This window comes from Pelophylax lessonae, assembly GCF_965119305.1.
Source record: "Pelophylax lessonae genome assembly, chromosome: 1".
NCBI classification, from domain to species: Eukaryota; Metazoa; Chordata; class Amphibia; order Anura; family Ranidae; genus Pelophylax; species Pelophylax lessonae.
The window spans coordinates 278,134,483-278,157,145 of NC_138768.1; the positions used below are offsets into that span (position 1 = coordinate 278,134,483).

General features: G+C 43.8%; 1 protein-coding gene across 5 annotated transcripts in view; it reads left to right on the plus strand.

The window, feature by feature from the left end:
- CIT (citron rho-interacting serine/threonine kinase) overlaps positions 1–22,663 on the plus strand; it is a 429,539-nt gene that overhangs the window by 350,807 nt on the left and 56,069 nt on the right. For all 5 annotated transcript variants that reach the window (XM_082258872.1, XM_082258873.1, XM_082258874.1 and 2 more), the window contains 2 exons: positions 36–205; positions 12,364–12,444. In XM_082258872.1, the coding sequence (XP_082114998.1) occupies positions 36–205; positions 12,364–12,444 (251 nt within the window). The remainder of the gene's footprint in view (positions 1–35; positions 206–12,363; positions 12,445–22,663) is intronic.

The window sequence follows — 22,663 nt, forward strand, 5'->3', positions numbered from 1 at the left end:
TTTTTGTATAAACGTGTTTATTTTCTTTTGATTAGATGTACCATATGTGATGAAGGTGGAGTCTCATCCACATACCACCTGCTGGCCTGGGCGCACACTGTATTTGTTAGCACCCAGTTTTCCCGACAAGCAGCGTTGGGTCAATGCCTTGGAGTCCGTGGTTGCTGGTGGGAGAGTGTCCAAGGAAAAGGCAGAAGCTGATGCAGTAAGTGGTAGGAGTTCTTCAAAGCTAGATTTCTGTTTAAAATAGTTCAAGAGCCCTTAATCCTAAAACAAAAATGCCTTCTACAAATAAATGAGATGTGACTTTTCCATATGAATCTCCAGTTTTTTTCATCACATCCATTCACAAAAACAGACCTCAGAATAGTTAATTCGTTTTTTTTCAGGCTCCCTGCAGTCATCATATGTAGAAACAAAGAAGACTTTAAAATGCAGTTGTTCTGATAGGTAATGCATATTTCTCTATCGTTCATTGACAGACGCAGCTCCATATTCTTCTTGACCATTGGGTTATGCTGCCCCCTACAGGAGTAGGACACTAGGCAGGAAAAGTCTTTACCACGCCTATGGGGCAGTCCCTGGGGTATACACCCACTCACTCTGCTATAGGCATTCAGTTTTTTCTGCCTAGTTCAGGAGTAAGGACCTCGTTTTTTTTATGTAAAAGGGAAACCTTGTGCCTAAACTTTATTTTTTTAGCTAGTTATGTTCCTAGGAGAACTACAGTCAACAGCCGGATTGGATATTCTAGATCCTTAAGGCCTCCCTGTCTGGCCAGAAGCGTGTGCAGGTCGCAGCTCCGCGCTAGGCCTTGCCACAACATATCCCCACTGGACGAGAGCTGGCCCGCGAGTGAAATGCCTCGCTGTAACACACACGACCTTGTTTAACTTGAGTCGCAGTTTACCCCTTGGCCGTCAGCAGCCCCACCCTGGGTGGAGAGGGTGGCCTGTCCGGAGTGGCGCCCACCTAAATATCGTTGCTATGGTGAGTAGTGTCCCCCCATATCTCTTGCAGTTTCGGAGTGGACGTGGGCCCCTCCCTGGGATTGTCAGACCCTGGGGTTACCCCCCCTGCCCCCCCCCTTATATGTGGGGTCCCCAGGGAACATCCCCCATTGACCATCCAAGGCCCCCCCCTGAGACCATCCTCCCCATTATTTCATAGGGGGTCCCTACCTTAGACGGGTATGGTACAGGGACTGTAGCAGGCGATGGGGGCCTTCGGGGGGCCGATGCCATTGATCACACAATTGGCTGGGTGGGGGGGGGGGTTAATCCTGGTGGGGGTCCCTGCCAGAGCCCCCCTATGCCTGATGATCGGTAGATCCCACAGGTGATCCTGCAGACTGCATGGTGTCCCGTGGACGCCGCCACTTTCCAGTAGATCAGCAGTATTAGGCTCGGCAGACATCTTATAGTAGTTTCCCATTGAAATGCATTGGAAAGCCATTTTGTTGTGGCCTCCACATTAAAATGCATTAGGCAGCCATTTCCTCGTAGTCCGAGAATGATGTACAGCAGTGAGTGGCAAGGCTTTAACTCTAGTACGCACCTGGGTACTTCCTCTTCCTGTGAAGATCATTTTTCTGCATATTTCATGCCGGCTATGATTTCCCTGTTATCGGGTTGTGGTGAGTCGATTGGGATCTCTGTAGGTCGCTCTCCCCCTCTGCTGTATTGCAGTTTAGTATGCTGGGACTTGTAGTACCGCTGGTGCAGTGGTGTGGGGCTGTTTTCGGCAGTATTCTTAAAGTGACACTGCACTGTCACCGGGATAGTAGGCAGTCCCAGGAGCAATTCTACTGATCCCCTCCTTGGTGTTGTGGGGACCTCTGGGTCGCAACCCTTGTCTGCCTTAACGGCCATTTTGGAGACCCTGGTGTCAAAGATTGATTTAATCCTCAAAAAGAGGACTAGTAAAAAGCGTCCACTGCCCTCACCTACCTCCTCAAATTCAGTATCATCAGATTCTGAGGTTGATATGGCCGCCACTGACGCGAGTCACCCTGAGGGATCTGCGTCATCGCACTCTGATGGTGAGGATGAAATATCCTCATCTGCAGCCGCACGGAAAAATGCGCTGGTGGAGGCACTTAGTGTTAGTGCGGGAAATTCTGAAAATGGTGGATGATTCTACAGCCTCAGGGACGCAGGTATCCTTTGGCACACGCAAATCCCCAAAGTCGGGCAAGGTTTTCCCTTGTCCGGAACTTTTTGACAAAATTGTCACTGAACAGTGGGGGCGCCTTAAACACATGTTGGTGGTGCCGAAGCGCTTTAAGAGGCGCTACCCCTTTGCAGACGCTGTAGTCAATAAGTGGACCGTTCCACCGGAGGTGGACCATCCGGTCTCCAGACTGAACAAATCTACTGCGGTCCCAGTGGAGGAGTCTCCAGTCTTTAAAGACCCTGTTGATAGAAGGATTGAGACTCTGTCCCGCCACTTACATGTGATAGCGGGTTCAATGCTTAGACCGGTCTTTGCTATCACTCTGGTGTCCCAGACCATGGCCTACGTTACTAAAAAGTGATTTGGAAGCAGAACAGCTTCCCCCGGCCTTGCAGAGCGAACGGACCAAATGGTCCAAGCCTTACTATTTATATCTGATGCGTCTTTAGATGCGGCCCCCCTTGGCAGCTAGAATTTCCGCGGTAGGGGTGACCATTAGACGCATGGTGTGGCTAAAAAGCTGGTCTGCGGACCAGACGTCTAAAAAGGTTCTGTCAGATCTCCCCTTTACAGGGGACCACCTATTTGGTTCTTCGTTGGATGAACTTATCAAGGGGCTTACAGGTGCCAAGAATACTCTTCTTCCTCAGTCCGCTAAGGGCAAGTCTCCGCGTCACCAACCGACCCTTATTTTTTAGCACACAGGCAGCCCTTTTGTGCCTCCGGCACGCAAGAGAAAGGATCTAAGCCATTTAGATCATCTGGGGGTTCCAAGAAGACGTCATCGGGTAAGCTGAGAGCAGGGCCCTCCAGATCTGCAGACAAGTCCCCTTCTGCATGAGGGGGCACCCTTATTCGTAACTGGGGTGGGTGGACATCTTAGTTTCTTTCCGGAACCATGGGCCTCCTTGATTTAGAACAAATGGGTCCATGGTTCTGGAAATGATCCAGTTACAAGATCGAATTCAGGTCTCACTTGTCGGACAGATTCTTTCTGTCCAATCTACGCCTATCTTCAGATCGGTTAAGGGATCTACGAGAGGCGGTAGAAGATTTGCTGTCGCAAGAAGTGATTGTGCCGGTTCCCTCTCGGGAATTCTTTCAGGGGTTCTATTTAAACTTGTTCATTGTTCCCAGGAAAGAAGGCAAAGTGCATCCAATACTGGAGCTCAAGGCTTTAAACCTCTTTGTGCGGGTACAGAAGTTTAGAATGGAGTCCATTCGCACAGTAGTGGCATCCCTACACCAAGGGGACTTTTTGGCCTCCATCGATATCAAGGACGCATATCTACACATCTCTATTTAAACTGGACACCAGCTTTACTTCGCTTCGCTGTAGGCAAGGAGCATTATCAATTTGTGGCATTACCCTTTGGTCTCGCCTCCGCTCCCAGGGTCTTCACCAAAGTGTTGTCTCTGGTATTGGCATTACTGCGACAGCGGGAGATTGCGGTACTGGGGTACCTCGATGATCTCCTTTTAAGAGCAGACTTACAATCAGTCCTGTTAGTCGACTTGTCAATCACTGTACGTACTCTGCAAGAGTTTGGTTGGAACATCAATTTAAAAAAATCTGCTTTGGTCCTTGGAACATCAATTTTAAAAAATGTGCTCTGGTTCCATTTTCCAAACTGGATTATCTGGGACTGACTCAGGACTCAGCGAGGGTGTTTCTCCCTCTGGAAAAGCTGCAAAAGTTGCAGAGGGCCATTTGCTTGCTTTTATCCAGCAATCTGTCCTCTCTGCGGACTTGCATGCGAGCGCTTGGCCTGATGGTGTCTACTGTCTAGGCGTTTTTTTTTTTTTGCTCAGTTTCACACAAGACCTCTGCAAAGAGAAATTCTTGTCAAGTGGAACAAGGATCCAAAAATCTTTGGACAATCTGATTCGGCTGAGTCAAAACACAAGAAGTGCTCTACTGTGGTGGCTCCGTTCCTTGGCTGTGCGTCAGGGCAAGTCCTTCCCTTGTATTGAACCGTGGTAACCACGGATGCCAGCATGTCTGGTTGGGTGGAATGCTTGGAAAGATGTGTGTTCAGGGAACCTGGACTCTGGAAGAGTCCAGGCTACCGATCAATATTCTGGAACTCAGAGCGATAAAGCGACAAATCGTCTACAAGGCTATCCGTCACTGGACAAATCGTCTACAAGGCTATCCGGTTCGGATTCATTCAGACAATGCCACGGCAGTGGCCTTTGTCAATCATCAAAGGGGCAACAAGAGTGTCCTGGCGGCCCGGAAGGTGGCAGAGATCCTAAAATAGGCAGAAAACTTTGTTCCAGCCCTCTCCGCCGTGCATATCCCCGAAGTGGAAAATTGTTAGGCGAATTACTTGAGGAGTCAGGTGTTCAGGATCAGGGGGAATAGTCCCTTCACCTAGAGGTGTTTCACCTGCTGTGTGTTTCCGGTGGGGGACACCGAATGTGGATCTGTTAGCCTCTCGGCTCAGCAAAAAGGTACAGAGGTTTGTGGCCAGGTCTCGGGATCCTCTGGCCGATGCCACAGACGTTCTGGTGGCTCCTTGGGGTCAGTATCGGCTGATCTATGCGTCTCCTCCGCTAAAACTTCTGCCGAGGCTTCTGCGCAGAATAGAGGTGGAAGGGATTCTAGTCATTCTTGTGGCTCCAGACTGGCCTTGCCGGTCTTGGTACGCCGATCTGGTAAGGTTGGTCGCCGATGTTCCTCGGAAACTTCCTCTCAGGGAAGATCTGCTGTTTTAAGGGACGATCTTCCATCCTGCTTTACAGTTGCTGGCTTTTACTGCATGGCTGTTGAAAGCCAGATATTGAAGGATAGGGGTCTTTCTGACTCAGTGATTCCTACACCTTTGAAGGCTAGAAAATCTACCTCTAGGAAGATTTAGCATTGTTCATGGAAAATTTATATCGCATGGTGTGAATCCATAAGGTGCATCCACGCTTATTTTCAGTGGCTAGGATATTGATCTCCCTCCAGAGAGGGGTTGAGCAGCGGTTGGCCTTGGCTACCATTAGGGGCCAAGTGTCGGCCTTGGCAGTGTTTTTTCAACATCCTTTAGCTACGCATTCTTTGATTTGCACCTTTATCCAGGGAGTTTGCCATATGGCTCCTCCGATACGGTCCCCGTTACCTCCGTGGGATCTTAACTTGGTACTGTCAGTCCTTCAGAAACCTCCCTTTGAAAATATTAGGGAGATTCCTCTGCTTACACTGTCAGAAGGTACTGGTAGCCTTTGTGGTGGCTATTACCTCTGCGTGCTGAGTGTCTGAATTGGCAGCACTGACCTGCCGTTCACCCTATCTGGTGGTCCACAGAGATAAAGTGGTACTTCGATCGAATCAATCTTTTCCTTCTAAGGTGGTCTCTGATTTCCATTTGAATGAAGACATTGTGCTGCCTTCACTTTGTCCTAAGCCCAAGCATCCTAAAGAAATTGCTTTTCATTCTTTGGATGTGATTCGGGCAGTTAGGGTTTACCTGGTGGCTACTGAGTCTTTCAGGAAATCAGACTCTTTTTGTCCTTACGGAAGGGAAGGGATTGGCAGTGTCTGCTGTGACCATATCCGGGTGGATCAGGCAGACGGTGGTACAGGCTTATTCCAGGGTTCGTACGGTCCTGGAAATCCTGGAAAAGTTATGGAATTTTTAGATGACACATTCCAGGCCTGGGAAAGTCATGGAAAATTAGTAAACACCACTAGATTTTGGAAAAGTCATGGAATTACTGTGGAGGAGCAGGGAGCCGATGCTTAATGATTTTTTGTTTAATTATTTTATTCCCTAATGATTTTATTGCCACATACTGTTTACATCGGTGTAAGCGTCCTTCTGGGTCCGCGGTATGCGCTTAGTGTCACTGGCCAGCAGCAGCCGAGGAGATGAACCAATCAGGCAGCGGGGAGGGCCGGCCGCGGTTTGCCTGGAGACTGTGACTGGCCAGCAGCAGAGACAGCCGGGAGAATACAAACCAATCAGGCAGCGGAAACGTCACTGGAGTGCGGGCCGGCCGCATGAACGTGATGACGCAGAAGGTGGCGGTAACAGTTTTTCGCTGGCCAGTCACAGGCTCCGGCCCTCCCCGCTGCCTGATTGGTTCATCTCCTTGGCTGCTGCTGCTGGCCAGTAACAGTAAGGGAGGGGAGTTCCCCTTCCCCTCCTCCCCCAGCATTCAGAGCTTTCATCCTCCGCGTCTGAAATTGGCTGGACAGGGCAGGAAGGATTCAGCCGCAGGATGGATGGTGTCAGCGCTAGTTCCTGGACTTGAAGCACATTTGTGAGGTCAGGGCTTCTCATCCAACCTCTGTGCCTGTTATAGCTGCGATGGAGGCAGTTGGATCATCCCCATGAGTTTGCAGAGTGCTGTCTATATACCGTTCCGGTAAGAGGCCATTTTGGCTATTGCATGCACGGCGAAGAGCACTATTTCTTTTTTGTGTGGTCACAAGAAATCGTTTTTTTGAAACATTTCACAATTTGCACTTCATATCCGTCCGGTAAGGAGGAATTTCACCAGGTGGAGGGATTTCAAAGTCACCATTTGAACCTCTCACCATTAGTCATCTTTACTTTGTATCACCAGAACATATAATTTGAAGAGTTTCATCACTTTGAATTTGGGACTTTATGATTATGATTTTGGTCACATTGATTTATGTACATTGATTTGTTCATATTTATTTGGATTTAGCGCACCACCCACATATTTACACTATTTATTCATTATTTTTCTGGTAGCAGCTTTATCACGGACCAGCGCACTTTTCTTTTTCACATACATTTAGGTATTGGACTTGTACCTAGGTAAAACAGACTACTGTCTGCAGGGTCAGAGGGCTGTATAATCCGTGCCAAATGGCTTCAGAGTGGGTTCCAAGGGTCCAACTTTATATAGTTGCTGGTAGTATGAGATTTAATATCACAGTAATGTAGGTCAATCTGCAACATAATGAGGTCAGAAAGAAAAAGACCTACCAGACAGATTTTATGGAAAACTGAAATACAGTAAAAACTCAGTTTGAGAGCGTTTTGCAAGACAAACACAATTTTATAATAAATTTTGACTTGCTAAACAAGCGATGTCTAGATATACAAGAAACATCATGTCACAACTGAGTATAAAAGAGAAGAGAGGTGCCTCTTAAGTGTAGCAATATGGTTACGTTTATTGAAGGTACAACATTTAGCAACTCATGTGGTTGATGATTAAAACAAGCATATCTAAGTATGTAAGCATCCAGGGTAACGCTGCCCACATAGACCGCAACGCTATTGACATCATCCCTTCCACGTTACGCTCCAAAAGCACTTCAAGCCTTGCTTTTCCCAGTCACAATTGCAGACTGACAGCGGTGAGAGCCGGAGGTGAGGAGGATGGTCTATGTGGAAAGCTTTACCCCAGATGCCTGCACACTTAGATATGCCTGTTTTAATCATCAACCAGGTGAGTTGCTAAATTCTGTACCTTCATTAAATGTAACCATATTGCAACACTTAGAGGCATCTCTCTTCTCTTTTATATTCTGTAGCTCCTGCTGGACTTTGCTTCTAATCCTCTTGTGGATGCTGCCATTTGTGGATGGACATTTTATGGTTACACAACCTATCACATTGCTATAATCTTTTTATATTGACTATAAATTGAAAGACTTTTAAATAAATGGTTGTGGAACGAATCATCTGAGTTTCAATTATTTCGCTTTGATATAAGAGTGCTTTGGATTACAAGCATGTTTCCGGAATGAATTTTGCTCGCAATCCAAGGTTTTACTGTATACAGTACATTCTTGACATTGCCTAGCGCTAAGCTTGGTCTTTGCATATGTTTATTTTTCACTTTGTTTTGTTTGACCTGTTAGTAAATATTTTCACTAGTTATTTAGTAAATTGTTTTCCCCTTCACTTTGCATGTCCAAATCTTGTGGATACAGATGCAAATATTGTTTATAGAAGGAATTGACCATAACAGTTTCTGCTCAGTTTTAGGACAAACCATAGTAGTACTAAACTGAAAATCATATAGTGAGTGACATCAATGCTTCAGCTAAAGCTAAGCTACCCTTTTCGAAGACTGTGGGTGAATTCTTTGCAAGGTGACACATTTGACAGAGACTAAAGTGGAACGAAATCCTCCTATCCTTTACAGCCAACGAAGCTGTCATCTTAGCCTTTGTTTGATTTTCAGTTGGTATGGTGCTGCACATGTGATCAGAAATGACACAATATGATGGCTTGATAGTTCAGTTAAGAGCTAACAAAAGCACACTAGTAATTGTAACAGTTATCATTCAAGGAAACCGTTCAGTCGTTGGGTTGGGTTTGGTTCTGCTTAAGTTGCAGATCCTAAAATGGACATTGTCATTAAAGAAGGCTTCAGTTACTAAACTCTCCTTTGAGAATGCTAGATCCCGGTATGTCATTCTGATACTTTGACTTCAATGCTTTCAATGAGTTGCTAGCTCAGAACAAGTTTAAAGGCATCCATTTACAGCATGCTTGTTGCAGAACTGTGACTGAAACATGCTAGTGTCATACACAGCCAGGCATCCAGCATCTGCTTAGGAGGTGTGCAGTAGCAGCCCCCATACTTGTCTCATGACAGAGTTACTTTAAGCAGATAGGTGTGTTGGTGGAGTCTAGTTGTACAATGTGACAAATCGCTGCTACAAGTAAGGCTTTGAATCTTAGCATAACTGAACCTGCAATCATCCTTGCAAGCATGAACTTTTTTTAATGTGGTATCTAAACAAAAGGACTGCTTGATAAATTAGACTTTAAACATTGCCTTTGACTTCAGTAGAAATGAATCCTTGGTGTTGTATGGGTTATATGGCATAGATCTGGGACCCCTCTTTAAAACTGAGGTCCCCCCTGGATTTCGGTAGGGGAGCTGATCCTGGGAAACTTAGAGCAAGTTTTGTTATTTTAAGCAAAGCATCAGTGAGTTGTCCTTTTCTCTGTGTATCTAATCTCCTTACGGCCTGACCTGAGTGCCTATGGTACCAGGCTGTTAGTTTTTATATCTGTTTTTACTTTTTATTTATTTATTTTTGTTTTTTTTGTACCTTTTTTGTATGATCATAAGACTCTGTTGTGTACCTTATATACTTAAAAATTAAAATTAGAAAGAATTAACAAAAAAAAATTGCCTTTAAAAAGAACAAAATTGTGCTTCTCAGAGCATGCTAGATGGTATCGTACAGTACATATTTCTTGTATTTCAAGCACACAGAAAGCTAATGGAATTACCGTAATGAGCATGAGAAGTGTGCGGTTATAAAAAAACATACACACATACTCATCTCTATGCTGCAGGATAGGTGTGATGCTGCAGTTGTCCCAGGTCAGCTCTAAGACTGAAAACTGAACAATCACATGCCCACTGATCTGTCAGTTCTGGGTTTGCTCAGAGTGGAGAGCATTGACTGTCAGACTCCGGGGGACTGATTCTGCCCCTCCCGCACTTACTGGATCACGGGGCTAGACAAGGGCGGACACAGCTGGCTTCTGCTCTCAACTGCAAGCATAGAGCCAGAGCCAGCCATTAGTCAGGCAACTGGGTGGATCCCGACAATATGGTCAGAATCCTTCCAGAGCCTGAATGTCAGCAGACAGTAGGTGGCTATAAGCTGACTCTGCAATTCAAAAGTAAGTGTACTCCTGTAAAAAAGTGAAAAAAGGTATAGTGTGCTCAACACAATCATAAATATTAAACATATGACATCTGGGATGACCCAAATATTATGGTGATCTTTATACAGTGTGAAAAACCATATGTGAAAATTCTTTATGCAAAAACATATAATTTATAACAATCGTGAAAAAATATATATATAAAGTCCTCCAATTGATCCAGATAATCTCAAATAGCCAAAGATCAAGCTTCCATCAATAGTGGATCTCCAATGCTAATCTTAGATCGATATGTGAGGGTGAAATAGAAGAAATAGCCTCTTACCAGATAACACTAAACATGAAAGCTTGATCTTTGGCTATTTGAGACTATCTGGATCAATTGGAGGACTTATATATATAGATATATATCTATATCTATATATAGATATATATATATATATATAGTGACAGGAAGTCAGGTAAATCTGTGGATGTAGTCACAGACAGGAGATACATTTCCACCTGGTTTAGAAAATTCACCAATTACTATAGGGTGTCGGGCTGCAGAGGTAGCCAGAACTGTCTAAGGACGTTGAACAGACTTCAGCTGTTCAGAATGAGGAAATTAAGGCCTCTATAATTTGTCCAGAGGAAGTCTATGGATTGCTGCCTCCTGACGCTGTGTGAGCTGGGGAGAAGAGGACAGTCAGATGTGTGCCTCCCGACGCTGTGTGGGCATGGGAGAAGGAATGCCCCCTGAAGCTGTGTGAGCATGGGGAAGACCTCCTGGAGCGATGTGCGCTGAGGAGGGTAAAAAGTGTGAAGACTTCTCAAGGTGAGAATATGAACTATTTCTATGTGAAGAGAAAAACCAATGGATGTTTTCTATGTGAAAGGAAAGTCCAATGAACATGTGCTGTGTGAAGAGAAAAGGGACATTCTCTATGTGAAGAGATAATAAATGGACTATTGATAGTCTGCTGTATGATCAGCCAAGTCTGCCCAACAGTAGGTTGGAGACAGACTTCCTTAGATAGGTTCCTGTGTGTGAGAAGGTAGCCGCCCACAGTGGCAAGGATTTATTTTGTGTTTTATTTTATTTTGGATGTTTTTGACGCTTGCAGTCTGGTGAAGAAAATTGCGTGAATAAACCAAACTGTTGTTTGCAACCACTTCTCGGCTATCTCCCTGTGTAACGAATCCCCCCCAAGGGGTCATCCACGCCCGCCACCGAGCTAATCCCTCACAATATATATATATATTTTTTTTTTTTTTCACGATTGTTATAAATTATATGTTTTTGCATAAAGAATTTTCACATATGGTTTTTCACACTGTATGAAGATCACCATAATATTTGGGTCATCCCAGATGTCATATGTTTAATATTTATGAAAGTGTTGAGCGCACTATACCTTTTTTCACATTTATTTTCCCCATTACAGTGCTGCCGCATAATTGTATGGTTAGCGCACCCTATTTTCTTTCACAAGTGTAGTCCTCTAACCCACAAGAGAAGTGTGGCCAAAAACTTTTCTCTTTTAAACAACCTGTGAAATGTAATTTTAAATGCAACTAAGTACCTTACATTGACTTTATAATGGCCTACTACAATCCCATGTTTACCAGTGCTCAGGCCTGGGAAGGGAGTTAGCACAGTGAGCCAATCAGGTTCTGCTGCATGTAAATGCTGACAGGAAAAAAGAGTAATCAAAGGAGCTCATTGGCATGCTGCTACTGCATCAGTGTCCAGTCCAGTTCTATAGTGCTGTCTTGGACCATGTTTTGTTGTCTGATAGTGTTTTTGGGTCACAAGTTGTGTTGCAGAGAACTAAAAATCCTGTGGCAGGTAAATTAGTGCCCATAATTTCTGTCTCAAATTTGTATTTAGCTGTTAGCCAGGAATTCAGCTTTAATGATAATTTATGTAAAATCATTAGGGTGGCGCCCTTTCACATATTCTGTTAAAAAATTGTTCCCTAAATGACAACATCTTTTGAACAACTTTGCACAAGTTAATTGCAATTGGTATCTGCATTCCCTCAAAAATACAGTAACACTGATATACATGACTGCATAACCTCCTTGGTACAGAATTAGTGTGTAACTGTGTGTTGCTCTTTTCATGATATCAGGATGAGTGTATTGAAGGTGGTAGAAAAGGTAAATATTCCTATGTACACTTCCGACACAAGTCTGTTGTCTTTGCATTCTGTTCTTGTTACACTGACCAGTGTTTTTACACACTCTCCTTGTGTGTCACTGTTACTTTGTGCCTTCCCAGTAGATAGAATGTGATTGTGTAAATAGCATTTGTTATATCTCTTTTTTTATATTGATTTTTTTTTTATATATTTTTATGTTTGTTAAATGGTGGTGAAGTAGGAGGGGTGGGGGGGGGGGGGGTCAGACGTATACACTTTTAGATCAGAGTCAGCTGCTTAAGTATGATAGATTTTTTTTATAGACCTGAAGGGTTACAGCTCCTGCTAGAAGAAGTGAAAGTTGCCATTAGACTGGAATTTAACTCCATTCGCTGTAATTTTCTACACCCTGACATAATGTATGATTGTTTTCTTTTGTCTACATTACATAGAAACTGCTTGGAAATTCCCTGTTGAAACTGGAAGGGGAAGACCGTCTAGACATAAACTGTACTATACCTCTCACAGAGCAGGTAAGGAGTTACACAGTAATGCATCATTTATTGTATGCAATGTAAATGTTTCAAATGATTTCAACATTGAAAAATAAGCCAAATAGTTTTGTTGGGTATCTACTTTTTCATGTAATTGATTTATCGCTACTCAGAGCCATAGTGTTTAACCATTTCAGCTCTGGAAGGTTCTACCCCCTTTTTTGCGATTCGGCACTGCATTATTTCAGCTAAAAAGTGCGCAGTCATGCGACGCTGTACCCAAATACAATTGATGTCCTTTTTTCCCCACAAATAGAGCTTTCTTTTCGTGGTATTTGATCACCTCTGCGGTTTTTAGATTTTGCGCTATAAACAAAAAAAGAGCGACAATTTTGAAAAAAAAAAAAAAAAAACAATATTTTTTCATTTCTGCTATAAAGTATTCACAATAAAAAAATTTTAAAAATCTGATTTTTTATCAGTTTAGGCCAATTTGTATTCTGCTACATATTTTTGGTAAAAAAAAAATCCCAAAAAGCGTATTTTAATTGGTTTGTGGCTTTGTGCAAAAGTTATAGCGTTTACAAACTACTATTTATTTATTGTTTTAATTAGTAATGGTGGTTGCGATTTTTAGTGGGACTCCGACATTGCAGCGGACAGATCAGACCCCTCACTGACATTTTTGACACTTTTTGGGGACCAGTGACATTAATACAGTAATCCGTGCTAAATAATATGCACTGTATAAATGACACTGGCAGGGAAGAGTTTAACACTGGGGGTGATCAAAGGGGTTAATGTATGCCTAAATATGCTTACTAACTGTGTGGGGGAATGGCTCGGTGACAGGCACAGAGAGATTGGGGTTTCAGCTTAGCTGCCGAGCCGCCCTACCGCAGTATATTTGCGGTGGGTATTCGGCAACTGGTTAATTTCCTAAAATGTTTGCAGTAGAGATCTGTGAGGGTTTTGTTCTTCAGACCCCCAATGCATTGGCTTTAAAATGCCATAGCCTTAACCTGCTTTTGAATCTAGTTGCATTTTCTCCCAAACCCTACCTGACACCCACTTTTACAACTGCCATGTTACACAAGACTGCTGGGTTATAAAAAGACTGCCAGAGGCTGTCTAAGTTATGGAAAAAGACTAGTAACTTCCAGGGACACAGGGGACGCCTATACCTTTACAGGGGCACCAACCTTCATATTTTAACTGAGATTGCCCCAATTAGAGTTTTGTTAGAGTGCTTATTTAAGAGAGAGCATTAACGATAAAATGTCTGCTAAAGCATAAAAATATATAATGTGAATAATAGCTCACCAGGAAAGATGTTTCAAAAGTATTTTACAAATATACTCCCAACATGTTCAAATTTTGTTAGTGTCTTGGGAAGAATGCTTGTTTTCTCTCTACTCTGAGAGAACCAAGCTATTACTTTTTCTGCTTTTTATCGAGACATTTTCTCTTCCAGCAAGATTCTTCAGTTGCTGCAAAACAACAGGGGCTCATTTTCCAGGTTTCAGATTGGCTGAAATTCAGCTTAGCCCTGGGGGCTGTACCCAGACTCTGCTTTTAGGAAGAAACAGGCTGGCCTGCAATGTGTCCCCCTGAAGTATTGGACTCTGTGTTAGGTGCTCTCCTAGACACCCTCAGTGTAACATGTGAGTTAGCCACAGATTGCTTTACAGGTTCAGGACTGATTTGCACTCACCTGATAGCCAAAGGCTGTTTGGATGGGGCATCCCCCTGGATCCTTCCTAATTTCTCCATTTCTTTCTGGGGACCAGAGGGTGTCTTAGGTCCATTGCTGCTATAAGCGAAGGCTTTGCCTTGGTGTACTTTAAAGTTGATCTCTAGCTTTTAGTAAAGTTTAAATAGTTCATTTGGATCAAGCTGGAGCTCATGCATATAGCCCAGCTCTACTGGAGCTTATGCCCATAGCCCAGCTCTACTGTATTAATGGATCTTGGCAAAGCCCTAGGCTTCTTGATTAAGGACATTCCCAGGGCAAAAGAGCACCCTTTTATTCCAACAAAAGAAGCCTAAGCCTGTACTTGGGAAACCGTCTACCTCGGTTTCTCCTAGACCTCCAAATCCAAGGCAAAGCCTGGGACTTTATTATAAGTCCTAGACTCCCAATTATTCTAAACTGGCAAGCAAGTTCTCCTAGCAATAGGGAGATGCCCTAATTGTTAGTTGTGGGACGTCTGGCCACCGGTTCCCAGGATATCTTAGATATCTGGGTCCAGGATGTTTTATCCAGGGACTAAAAGCTAGAATTTCAATTTCTGCCTTCTTCAGGTTGTCAAACCTGTCCCCTTTATAAACAATGTCCCCTTTATAAACAAGCAGGCTTCCATCCTGGCACAGCTCCTCATTCAAGGGGTTGTAGCCAGTGTTCCTAAAAAGGAAAGATACTAGGATTTATACTCAGATCTGTTCAGTTTCCAAAGGGAAAGGGGCCTCATTTCTCATTTTAAATCTAAAGTTTCTCAACAACTTCTTTTAGGTACAAAACTGCACCTTGGGCTTTCACCAAGTTTCTAGCCCCTGTACTTGCTCTGCTTCATACTCAGAGAATTCTCTAGTGAGATACTTAAGCCTATTACCCACGGGCCAAATATCAGGTGACATTGGCCGGTTCAATTAAAACCAGTCGACATTTAGCCAACAGAAGCCGGCCTTTGCATGCTGGAAAACCAACAGCCTGCTGGATCCCAATCAGCGCTCTCAGACAATGGCTGAGAGCACTGACCGGAGTGTTCTGGCTGAGGGGTTGTCTCCCTATCAGAACACAATAGCACAGCAGGGGAGATTGCTGTACTAACATTGCATTGTTAGTACGGCGGCTCCGATCTGAGCTTGTGAGTTGAATGGGAAAAACTAGTGGTGTGTACCAGGCTTTAGACTCTACTGAGGGAACAGTCAGAGCAGCATCTGTCAGTCTACCACAGTGTTCAGAACTTCTCTGTTTAGGGGCTTCCTTCCACAGGAAAAGCTCAAGACATTCCACTCCAAAGTTTGGACGCTACAGTCCAGGGACCAATCAACCCTCTGCCTATACCTGAGGGTCCTGGGCTTACTTGTGTCCTCCTTTGAGACAGATCCATGTGCCCAAATTCACTCCAAACAAATGCAAATTAACATTCTGGCTGCTTGGAACAAGGAGGCTCAGTCACTGGACCATTGCTTATGCCCGAATCCCAAGACCAGGCTTTCCTTGACCTGATGGGTCAAGCCTACACCAAATTTTTCCTCCCACTAATCTGGAAGATACTTGTTGGAAGGTTCTGCCTGTTGGCTGGGGAGGAGTTCTGGATGATGCAAGGGATTTGGCTACCAAAGGAATCCAGTCACAATGCCACCACTGTGGATTAAATCATCAACCACCAGTGCCAGAAGTCTCACAGCTCAAAAAGTAGCTTATCATTTTCTAGCACTGGTGGAGGTGCATATTCCAGCCCTCTGCCATACACATTTCAGGTGTGTATAATTGCCAAGTAGACTTCCCCAGTCGTCAAAGTTTGGTTAGGGGACAAATCTCTTCTCCCAGAGGTGTTTTAAGACCTCTGTCAAAGGTGGAAGATGCTGGATGTGGACCTCATGGCTTTCAGATTCAGCAATTAACTTCCAAGTTTGTCTTCAGGTCCTGGAATCCTCAGTTTAACCAACTTCTTCCTCACCTGCTCCACATAGTCAAGATAAAGGGCATTCCAGTGATTCCATCGCCCTGGCAGTTTTAAAGGCCTGGCTGTTAAAGTCCAGGTCCTGAAGAATAAAGACCTACCTGATTTGGTTAAAGCAGTAGTAAAGTTGAAGATAAAAAAAAAAAAAGTGTAATAATGTGCTAGTATGCATTGCATACTAGCACACTATCTGAAACCTCCCTTAAAACGAAGCCATCCAGCAGCGCGTTGTCACCACTGACAGGGCTTCCATCTTCACCCGGTCTTCCTTCCAAGTTTGCGGGCTACTGTCCTTCGTATGGCTAAGCCACAATGATATCACTCCTGCGCAGTATGCCGTTCCTTCAGATCGCATGCACCGGTGACATCACAAGCTTGTTACACAAGTAAATATCTCCTAAACGGTGCACGTTTAGGAGATATTTACAGTATCTACAGGAAAGCCTTATTATAGGCTTAATTGTAGGTAAAACATAAACAATAGACTTTACTACCACTTTAATTCTATGCTCTTGAAAGCTAGGAAGTTGACTTCTCTTCCATCCTGACAGTGTTTCTAACTAAACTTTCTTTGCATAACTAAAAAGAATACATGGTAGAACAGCATAGAAGATAAGTGAGGCTCTTATGCATTAGCATTCAGCAAGATTTAGATTGAATTTAATACTTACACTAGGTCTTTCACATGCAATCATAAATAGTGTTGAGCGAACACGGACTGTATTATTCGTGTTCGTACCGAATAATTGGATTTTTTGTACCCGAACACGGACACGGACACTTTACTGTATGTTCGGGTAAAAATCCGTGTTCGGTCGTTTTATTTCCGGGTTTTGCATGCTTTGGCGCTCTTTTCATGGCGGGCTTTCAACAGCCAATCAACAATCGTTTAACTGGTGTGCCTTAAGCCATCCCAGCCATGCCTGCAAATGTCTCAGTAGCTGTGATTGGCCGTCTGAAGCATGTGACCAAGTCTTTATAAGTTCGAGGCAGCCGCAGCGGCGTCATTATGCTGCTTAGATTCAGGGACAGAGCACACATCAACGTGCTGGCTGCTGATTAGGGAAAGATAGGCAGGAAAAAACCATTTGTGTCCGGATAGAATTGAGGGACAGGTCGGAGTGTTTAGGCAGGGCGAGTTGTAGGCATTTTAGGGATAGAGTCTGCTGAATTATATAGGGTCAGTGTCTTCTACAAACTACAATCGATATTGCTGTGTGGGGGGTGGGGTCTGCACTCAATCCTGATCTACGATCTCTTCTCAATCCTGTTAGGGACAGAGTCTGCTGAATTTTAGGGAAACTGTGTTCTACAAACTACAATCGATATTGCTGTGTGGTGTGGGATTGGAGATAGGCAGGTGTCAGTGATCCACATCCATTTTTCTGTGTGTGAGCTGCAGTGAACACAATCTTTTTGGGCTGCAGTGAACACAATCTTTTTGGGCTGCAGTGAACACAATCTTTTTGGGCTGCAGTGAACACAATCTTTTTGGGCTGCAGTGAACACAATCTTTTTGGGGTGCAGTGAACAAAATCTTTTTGGGGTGCAGTGAACACAATCCTTTTTGGTGTGCAGTGAACACAATCTTTGTGGGGTGCAGTGAACAAAATCCTTTGTGGGGTGCAGTGAACACAATCTTTTTGGGGTGCAGTGAACAAAATCCTTTTTGGGGTGCAGTGAACAACATCCTTTTTGGGGTGCAGTGAACACAATCTTTTTGGGGTGCAGTGAACAAAATCCTTTGTGGGGTGCAGTGAACACAATCTTTTTGGGGTGCAGTGAACACAATCTTTTTGGGGTGGAGTGAACAACATCCTTTTTGGGGTGCAGTGAACAAAATCCTTTTTGGGGTGCAGTGAACAAAATCATTTTTGGGGTGCAGTGAACACAATCTTTTTGGGGTGCAGTGAACACAATCTTTGTGGGGTGCAGTGAACACAATCTTTTTGGGGTGGAGTGAACAACATCCTTTTTGGGGTGCAGTGAACAACATCCTTTTTGGGGTGCAGTGAACACAATCTTTTTGGGGTGCAGTGAACACAATCTTTGTGGGGTACAGTGAACAGAATCTTTGTGGGGTGCAGTGAACACAATCTTTGGGGGGTACAGTGAACACAATCTTTGTGAGGTGCAGTGAACACAATCTTTGTGGGGTGCAGTGAACACAATCATTGTGGGGTGCAGTGAACTCAATCTTTGTGGGGTACAGTGAACACAATCTCATACTGAAGGTTTGAGGGTGCTGCCTGTTCCATACTCCCCCTACTCCTCATCTAGCCTTTTAGGGGTACAAACAATAGTAATTGGGGCCTAGTGTGGTTGTGTACGTGTGATATACATACACTTTTTTGGGATCATATTTTCTATTCCGCTATTTAATCAAAAACCTTTGGGGATCAGTTAAATTGGGGGATAGTCTGTGTTGGTACGTGTGAGAGAGATCCACCTTTCCAAGTTGTTGGGGTTCATCTCATACTTCTGAAGGTTTGAGGGTGCTGCCTGTTCCATACTCCCCCTACTCCTAGCCTTTTAGGGGTACAAACAATAGTAATTGGGGCCTAGTGTGGTTGTGTACGTGTGATATACATACACTTTTTTGGGATCATATTTTCTATTCCGCTATTTAATCAAAAACCTCTGGGGATCAGTTAAATTGGGGGATAGTCTGTGTTGGTACGTGTGAGAGAGATCCACCTTTCCAAGTTGTTGGGGTTCATCTCATACTTCTGAAGGTTTGAGGGTGCTGCCTGTTCCATACTCCCCCTACTCCTAGCCTTTTAGGGGTACAAACAATAGTAATTGGGGCCTAGTGTGGTTGTGTACGTGTGATATACATACACTTTTTTGGGATCATATTTTCTATTCCGCTATTTAATCAAAAACCTCTGGGGATCAGTTAAATTGGGGGATAGTCTGTGTTGGTACGTGTGAGAGAGATCCACCTTTCCAAGTTGTTGGGGTTCATCTCATACTTCTGAAGGTTTGAGGGTGCTGCCTGTTCCATACTCCCCCTACTCCTAGCCTTTTAGGGGTACAAACAATAGTAATTGGGGCCTAGTGTGGTTGTGTACGTGTGATATACATACACTTTTTTGGGATCATATTTTCTATTCCGCTATTTAATCAAAAACCTTTGGGGATCAGTTAAATTGGGGGATAGTCTGTGTTGGTACGTGTGAGAGAGATCCACCTTTCCAAGTTGTTGAGGTTCATCTCATACTTCTGAAGGTTTGAGGGTGCTGCCTGTTACATACTCCCCCTACTCCTAGCCTTTTAGGGGTACAAACAATAGTAATTGGGGCCTAGTGTGGTTGTGTACGTGTGATATACATACACTTTTTTGGGATCATATTTTCTATTCCGCTATTTAATCAAAAACCTTTGGGGATCAGTTAAATTGGGGGATAGTCTGTGTTGGTACGTGTGAGAGAGATCCACCTTTCCAAGTTGTTGAGGTTCATCTCATACTTCTGAAGGTTTGAGGGTGCTGCCTGTTCCATACTCCCCCTACTCCTAGCCTTTTAGGGGTACAAACAATAGTAATTGGGGCCTAGTGTGGTTGTGTACGTGTGATATACATACACTTTTTTTGGATCATATTTTCTATTCCGCTATTTAATCAAAAACCTTTGGGGATCAGTTAAATTGGGGGATAGTCTGTGTTGGTACGTGTGAGAGAGATCCACCTTTCCAAGTTGTTGGGGTTCATCTCATACTTCTGAAGGTTTGAGGGTGCTGCCTGTTCCATACTCCCCCTACTCCTAGCCTTTTAGGGGTACAAACAATAGTAATTGGGGCCTAGTGTGGTTGTGTACGTGTGATATACATACACTTTTTTGGGATCATATTTTCTATTCCGCTATTTAATCAAAAACCTTTGGGGATCAGTTAAATTGGGGGATAGTCTGTGTTGGTACGTGTGAGAGAGATCCACCTTTCCAAGTTGTTGGGGTTCATCTCATACTTCTGAAGGTTTGAGGGTGCTGCCTGTTCCATACTCCCCCTACTCCTAGCCTTTTAGGGGTACAAACAATAGTAATTGGGGCCTAGTGTGGTTGTGTACGTGTGATATACATACACTTTTTTGGGATCATATTTTCTATTCCGCTATTTAATCAAAAACCTTTGGGGATCAGTTAAATTGGGGGATAGTCTGTGTTGGTACGTGTGAGAGAGATCCACCTTTCCAAGTTGTTGAGGTTCATCTCATACTTCTGAAGGTTTGAGGGTGCTGCCTGTTCCATACTCCCCCTACTCCTAGCCTTTTAGGGGTACAAACAATAGTAATTGGGGCCTAGTGTGGTTGTGTACGTGTGATATACATACACTTTTTTGGGATCATATTTTCTATTCCGCTATTTAATCAAAAACCTTTGGGGATCAGTTAAATTGGGGGATAGTCTGTGTTGGTACGTGTGAGAGAGATCCACCTTTCCAAGTTGTTGGGGTTCATCTCATACTTCTGAAGGTTTGAGGGTGCTGCCTGTTCCATACTCCCCCTACTCCTAGCCTTTTAGGGGTACAAACAATAGTAATTGGGGCCTAGTGTGGTTGTGTACGTGTGATATACATACACTTTTTTGGGATCATATTTTCTATTCCGCTATTTAATCAAAAACCTTTGGGGATCAGTTAAATTGGGGGATAGTCTGTGTTGGTACGTGTGAGAGAGATCCACCTTTCCAAGTTGTTGGGGTTCATCTCATACTTCTGAAGGTTTGAGGGTGCTGCCTGTTCCATACTCCCCCTACTCCTAGCCTTTTAGGGGTACAAACAATAGTAATTGGGGCCTAGTGTGGTTGTGTACGTGTGATATACATACACTTTTTTGGGATCATATTTTCTATTCCGCTATTTAATCAAAAACCTTTGGGGATCAGTTAAATTGGGGGATAGTCTGTGTTGGTACGTGTGAGAGAGATCCACCTTTCCAAGTTGTTGGGGTTCATCTCATACTTCTGAAGGTTTGAGGGTGCTGCCTGTTCCATACTCCCCCTACTCCTAGCCTTTTAGGGGTACAAACAATAGTAATTGGGGCCTAGTGTGGTTGTGTACGTGTGATATACATACACTTTTTTGGGATCATATTTTCTATTCCGCTATTTAATCAAAAACCTTTGGGGATCAGTTAAATTGGGGGATAGTCTGTGTTGGTACGTGTGAGAGAGATCCACCTTTCCAAGTTGTTGGGGTTCATCTCATACTTCTGAAGGTTTGAGGGTGCTGCCTGTTCCATACTCCCCCTACTCCTAGCCTTTTAGGGGTACAAACAATAGTAATTGGGGCCTAGTGTGGTTGTGTACGTGTGATATACATACACTTTTTTGGGATCATATTTTCTATTCCGCTATTTAATCAAAAACCTTTGGGGATCAGTTAAATTGGGGGATAGTCTGTGTTGGTACGTGTGAGAGAGATCCACCTTTCCAAGTTGTTGGGGTTCATCTCATACTTCTGAAGGTTTGAGGGTGCTGCCTGTTCCATACTCCCCCTACTCCTAGCCTTTTAGGGGTACAAACAATAGTAATTGGGGCCTAGTGTGGTTGTGTACGTGTGATATACATACACTTTTTTGGGATCATATTTTCTATTCCGCTATTTAATCAAAAACCTCTGGGGATCAGTTAAATTGGGGGATAGTCTGTGTTGGTACGTGTGAGAGAGATCCACCTTTCCAAGTTGTTGGGGTTCATCTCATACTTCTGAAGGTTTGAGGGTGCTGCCTGTTCCATACCCCCCCTACTCCTCATCTAGCCTTTTAGGGGTACAAACAATAGTAATTGGGGCCTAGTGTGGTTGTGTACGTGCGAGATACATACACTTTTTTTGATCATATTTCCTATTCCGCTATTCAATAAAAACCTTTGAGGATCAATTGAATTGCGGGATAGTCTGTGTCGGTACGTGTGAGAGAGATCCACCTTTCCAAGTTGTTGGGGTTCATCTCATACTTCTGAAGGTTTGAGGGTGCTGCCTGTTCCATACCCCCCCTACTCCTCATCTAGCCTTTTAGGGGTACAAACAATAGTAATTGGGGCCTAGTGTGGTTGTGTACGTGCGAGATACATACACTTTTTTTGATCATATTTCCTATTCCGCTATTCAATAAAAACCTTTGAGGATCAATTGAATTGCGGGATAGTCTGTGTCGGTACGTGTGAGAGAGATCCACCTTTCCAAGTTGTTGGGGTTCATCTCATACTTCTGAAGGTTTGAGGGTGCTGCCTGTTCCATACCCCCCCTACTCCTCATCTAGCCTTTTAGGGGTACAAACAATAGTAATTGGGGCCTAGTGTGGTTGTGTACGTGCGAGATACATACACTTTTTTTGATCATATTTCCTATTCCGCTATTCAATAAAAACCTTTGAGGATCAATTGAATTGCGGGATAGTCTGTGTCGGTACGTGTGAGAGAGATCCACCTTTCCAAGTTGTTGGGGTTCATCTCATACTTCTGAAGGTTTGAGGGTGCTGCCTGTTCCATACTCCCCCTACTCCTCATCTAGCCTTTTAGGGGTACAAACAATAGTAATTGGGGCCTAGTGTGGTTGTGTACGTGTGATAT